The following is a 5,224-nucleotide window of genomic DNA, read 5'->3' as shown; positions in this document are numbered from 1 at the left end:
TCTTTCAAAAATAAACATTAAAAAAAAAAAAACACAACTCTTCGCGAGGGAGAGGAAGTGCTTCCCCCAGGGGTACACGGGTGTGGGTCTGTCAGGCTAGAAACTGAGATCCTCCTGTGGTCATTCGGGCTGCCTCGTGTTGAATGCGGGGGCAGAGAAGGGGCTCACCGTGCCGCCGGCGGGGGGGGCCCATCCCAGGAGCCGTGGGAAGCGGGGTTCCCTCCACACAGCCGGGGCAAGCGGCTCCCTGGGGACCCCCGTCCCGTGCCCCCCACTTCTGCAGGTCTGAGGTGGGGCATGAACTCAGATCCTAACAGACTCCTCAGCGACGCTGACGTTCTCTGTCCCGAGACCAGGGTCGGGGCGGTGTTGCCCTAGCGTGCTCCGAGCTTCCAAACACGCCTCCACGTGAGGCCTTCAGACCCCTTCACGTTCCCTGTGGGCCTGTGGAAGCTGGCGGCCCAAAGAAGACCGGGCACCAGGAGTCTGGATCCTCCACAGATGAAGGTTTGGGAGATTCCACCCGATAGAATACTCCCGAGAGCCAAGGGAACGCAGGAGGTGAGGGGACGTGGAGAAGGTGCTGGAAGATGACACCACGCTTCAAGCCCCAGGCCTGGAGGGGAGGGCCGTAGCAGCTGTGCGTTATAGGAACCGTTTCGTTTACTCACCTAGAGGCGGGTACGGTCCGGGTGGGCAGTGGGCCCAGGTCGGTATCGCCCCTCCCCTCGCCCAGACAATATGGCGGCAGATGGACCTTCGTTCCCCTACGTGGAGGGCATATAATTTTTCCCCATCCAAGCAGAGTTCATGAACGGATGCTGAATGTAATAGGGGTGGGTTGTACTCGTTACGTTTCGTTTGCTCCAGAACGCTAACATACACGAACCGCTTCACCCAGGGCTCCCAGACCGTTAGGTTCTGTTGTTTTTGGCTGATGGAAGGTCCAGAGGAGAGGCTGGACGGGGGAGTGTCGAGGTCAAGGTATGTGTTTCCCTCCACGCTCTTCCTGCTGGGCTGTAGTTCGGGCACAAGTCTTAACCGTCTCCCTGTGGCCACGGCTCCTGCCGGGTTCTGAGAACATTCCTTCTCCTTGCCACGTCAGGCCAAGCTGGCCACGGCTTCCCCCCGTGGCCTGTGTGGTGCTTTTCTATCCGGTGTCGCTTCCCTCAGCCCTGCCTGAACTCTGAATAGTCTTTCGTTAAGCCCTCGAAGCATAAACACTTTGGCTGTGCCCTCTGCTTCCTGCCGGGACACTGACTGATTCAGGGCCCAGACAGAAACCCCGCGGGAGGGAGGGAGAGCCTTAGCTGGTGACCGTCCAGGAGTGACACGCAGGGGGAAGGCTGGCAGAGCTGAGGCCGTGTGTCCCCCTGGATGCAGATGACCTGTGTGTGCCCAGGGAGCTCAGCTGGGGCACCCGTCCGCAGGCCGGGCCATGGGCCAGGGGGCCCCGCAGGTTGTCACCCATCACAGGACCAGTCCACAGGACCGGTCCTCAGCGGTGAGACCGCGGGGCAGGAAACCACACCGGCTTGGCAGTCCTCTCCGGCTGGTGTTGGAAGCAGGACGGGCCCCTTTAAGGTTGGGTTGACCTGGAGGTCTGGGATGATGTTTGGGCGAGGGAGCCCCGCGTCTTTCGATTCAATAAAACCACGTAGACGCGAGTGACTAGTTGGAAAAGACCGAACAGAGACGGTGGAATTGATGCTGCGAGCTGGTGAAGCTCGTGGCCGGTTGCTCAGGTCGGCCCGTCTGTGCGTCCTCAGGGGCCGTGTTTCCCCCGCTGACTGTCGTCCTGGTGTCCCGCTTCTGCCCATTTTTGTTACCCCACCTGCACTCTGGCGCACCGCCCACCATGCAGATGGCCCCAGACACCACGCGAAAGGGGCTGTGTGTCAGACTTTACTGAGGGTTTGGAGTAACGGGGAGGGATTGTAGCAGAGCCCTTCTCCCCTTCTGTGCGGCGGCGAGTTTCTGTCTGGTCCGTTTCCCTTAAGCCTCGAGCTGTGGCCAACCCACAGGCCTCTCTCTCTCTCTGCTTCCATTCCCTCTCTGCCAGCTTCCAGTCTTCAAAACCGCTGCTCATCTCTTTTGCGGGACGGTTTCTCTCTCCATCCACACCCCCAGAGCTCACCTCAACTAGCCAGGAACTGGCTCAGAGGATCTGACCGCAGAAGACCCCCCCCCCCTCCTCCCTTAGCATCAGGGAGTAGCGGTGGATGCCTGCAGTTTCTTAGGTGCAGGGGGTGTAGTTGGAATATTTATGCCCCGCCGTCCTGAGCGAGCTCTCGGCCTTCGTCACCTGCGTCTCCTGGCACATGCAGAACAGGGAAAATGAAAGCGATCCAAGTGCTTCCTAATGGGGATGTGGACAGTGCACCAGACGGTTCATCCACGGCCACCGAGAGGGTAACGGGGAAGGCCGTGGCAGCGGGCTCCAGAGGTAACGTTAGGAGAGAGCAGGGTTTTAGATTATGTAACTGATGACATTTCTAAGGAGTATATCTTGCATTCGGGCAAGGGTCAGAAGGGGGCGTATGGATGCACAATGAAAATCGCTGTTTGATGGGAGGCTTGGATGGGGCGTGAGTTTTTTATTTTTCATCTTTTCTGAAATATTCTTCCCTCTTGCCACCAAAACCAAACAACAACAACAACAACAAACCAGTCCAGATAGACGGTGGGAAACACCCACAGATGTTAAGTGTGGAAAAGAGGGAAGTGGGGCCAGGGATCCCGGGGGCTGTGCTTCTCTAACTCCTGTGTGCCCGGCCGGCACTCAGCGGGTCTCGCCCACAGGTTCCTGGGCGCCACCCCCCAGGGACGCTGGCCCCGCAGGTCCGGGGTGGGGCCCGGGTTCTGGATTCCCAGCATGCTCCTCACCTCTGGAGATGCACTCTGTCTCTCACCACAGTTCGGGTGGCACGGCCCTAGGGCGCCTGATCGTCACTCTTGAGGATTCTGAAGTACCTCCAGCCAAGGCCTTCCAGAACTTTCCTTGCTCCTGGGGCTTGCTATTAACTGACGGGGAGACGGCTCTCATTCACGCTGCAAATCCCTGCTGATGCGCTTTTCACAGACGTGCGTGTCTCTGAGGCAGGCTGCACAGTGAAGGCTGCTGCTGGGCCTGGGGCAATGCACAAGGTCCTTGCTCTAGATCCTTCTCTCAGAGCCTCCAGCGCATCGGGGCTCGCTGCCTCTCCCAGCTGTCCCTTTGCGCGTCCCACCTGGCGTGTGCGCGCATGTGTGGGGGGAGGACAGCCGGACAGGCCCCAGAACGTGCCTGAACAGCCGTGGTCTTGTTCATTTTCGGGGTCACCTAGTGGTGACGGTGCTTTGGAAACCTGTTGCCCAGGTGGCCTGGGTTGCAGGGGGGCCCGGAGCGGGGATGCCGGTGAGGGGAAGGGAGCATTGGGTTTCCCCACAGGTGCAGGTCTGTCCCTCGGGGGTGGCCGGCCACCCCTTGCAGGGACGGCATAGATGCCTCGGAGGAAGGGGCTTCAGGCAGTCCAGCCTAACTGCATACCGTGTGTGCTTAAACATGACAATGACAGTTGTGTAAATCAATAGACAGCATATCCCTTGAGGTCAGGTGCTGGAAGAGGTTGCTGTGAGTGTCCCTTTGACCAGGGGTCCTGGCCGGGATATTTGGCTTTGGAAGCGGCCCCGGGAGGTTGAGGAGCTTCCAGGGTCCCAGGCTCTGCGGGGAGGGGGCCCCAGAGCCCACGCGCTCCCGGCTCAGGCCCCTGGCTTCTCCCCGGGGTGGGGGAGTCAAGGAGTGCTCCTTCATTCCGTCCTCACGACAACCTTGTGAGGTAGACGTCACTCCCTCGTGTCACAGGTGAGGGAATTGGGGCTCAGAGAGGCTGACCGAGCTGTTTGGGGTCCTGTAGCGAGGAAGGAAGGGGGCCGGGATTCGGGACCAGCATTGCGGGCTCCGTGGTCACAGATGTGGGTGACGGCCGAGGGGAGGCTGATGGGACGGGGGGAGGCGGCACAACGTCGTGCGTACGTGTGAATTGGGCTATTTAAAAAGACGTGTAAAAAGAGCCTGGGAGAAGTATATCAAAATGGTGGCTTTGGGGAGGTGGGATTATAGGTGTTATTTTCCCCTTTCCTTCTATTTTTCTGTATTTTCCCAAGCTCCCAAGATGCCCATGTAATTTATGACAGGAAAAATAGACCCCTCTGCGTTTTAGTTAAAAAAAAAAAAAAAAAAAAATTACTGCCCGGGAGCAGCCCTGTGCCTCGTGAGAACACCGGCCTCCACCTGCACACCCACCGGCCTCCGGGCCAGACTCGGGGTCAGGGGGCTGGCGCGAGTGCTGCTTTGCATGTTAAGGGCAGACGGTGTCCCCACAGCGAGGGCTCTGTTGCGTGATGGTGCGTGTCTGCCCTGGATCCCCTCCCAGAAGGTGCGCAAGAGCCAGGGACGGGGGCCACCCTGTCATCCCACAGTGAGTCCCCGCGAGGGACGGCCTCTGCGGGCCTCCGGGGCCCGTGCCGTTGGCATGTCCAGGCTGGGCCACCCTCGAGCCCCCCTTGGCACCCCACTCACTTCCCTCTGGGGCTCCAGAGGGAGCAGCGAACCGCCTACATCCCGGCTCCATGGGCTTGCAGGCGGACAGCGGGGGGACATGGGGTGGCCAGGGGACACAGGGCAGCCGGGGGACTCAGGAGTGGCTGGGGGACTCGGGCGGCCGGGGGACACGGGGCGGCCGGGGGACTCGGGAGTGGCCAGGGGACTCGGGAGTGGCCAGGGGATTCGGGCGGCTGGGGGACACGGGGCGGCCGGGGGACTCGGGGGCGGCCGGGGGACTCGGGAGTGGCTGGGGGACTTGGGAGTGGCCGGGGGACTCGGACGGCCAGGGGACATGGGGCGGCCGGGGGACACGGGGCGGCCGGGGGACTCAGGGTCCCCCAGCCGCGCCTCAGTCATCCAGGTGCTGCTCCTCCCAGGTGGACGTGGGGATAGCGCTGTACGGGTCCATGATGACCTTGGCGCAGCGAATGATCATGACCACGAGGAAGAGGCAGAGGAAGACGAAGCAGGCCAGGGTCAGCCCTTTGTCCACGTCCACGAAGACGGGCTCGGGCGTGGGCTCCTCCATGTTGGGGCTGCGGCTGCGGGCTCCTCCTCCAGCCCGGGGTCGACAGGTACCATTTTCCACGCCTGCGGGGAGCCAGGGCCGTGGGGAGGCAGGGCCACAGCCCGGCCTGG

General features: G+C 61.2%; 1 protein-coding gene across 3 annotated transcripts in view; it reads right to left on the bottom strand.

Moving 5' to 3' along the window:
• Nucleotides 1-4,256: 4,256 nt before the first annotated feature.
• Nucleotides 4,257-5,224, bottom strand: part of CTXND1 (cortexin domain containing 1) — a 36,910-nt gene continuing 35,942 nt past the window's right edge. The window contains exons 3-4 of one of the 3 annotated variants that reach the window (XR_015253004.1): nt 4,878-5,176; nt 4,257-4,821 (exon numbers count right to left, since the gene is read on the bottom strand). Coding sequence is in view for 1 of the 3 variants with exons in the window: in XM_086711752.1 (XP_086567878.1) it covers nt 4,935-5,114 (180 nt within the window). In the remaining 2 variants the exon portion in view is untranslated. Of the gene's footprint in view, nt 5,177-5,224 lie in introns of all 3 variants that reach the window. The other 2 variants (XR_015253005.1, XM_086711752.1) reach the window with 2 other exon arrangements.

The sequence above is a fragment of the Puma concolor genome, chromosome B3, assembly GCF_028749965.1.
Source record: "Puma concolor isolate L17-30 chromosome B3, mPumCon1.1.hap2, whole genome shotgun sequence".
Taxonomy (NCBI): domain Eukaryota; kingdom Metazoa; phylum Chordata; class Mammalia; order Carnivora; family Felidae; genus Puma; species Puma concolor.
This window is presented reverse-complemented; position numbering and strand designations above follow the sequence as displayed.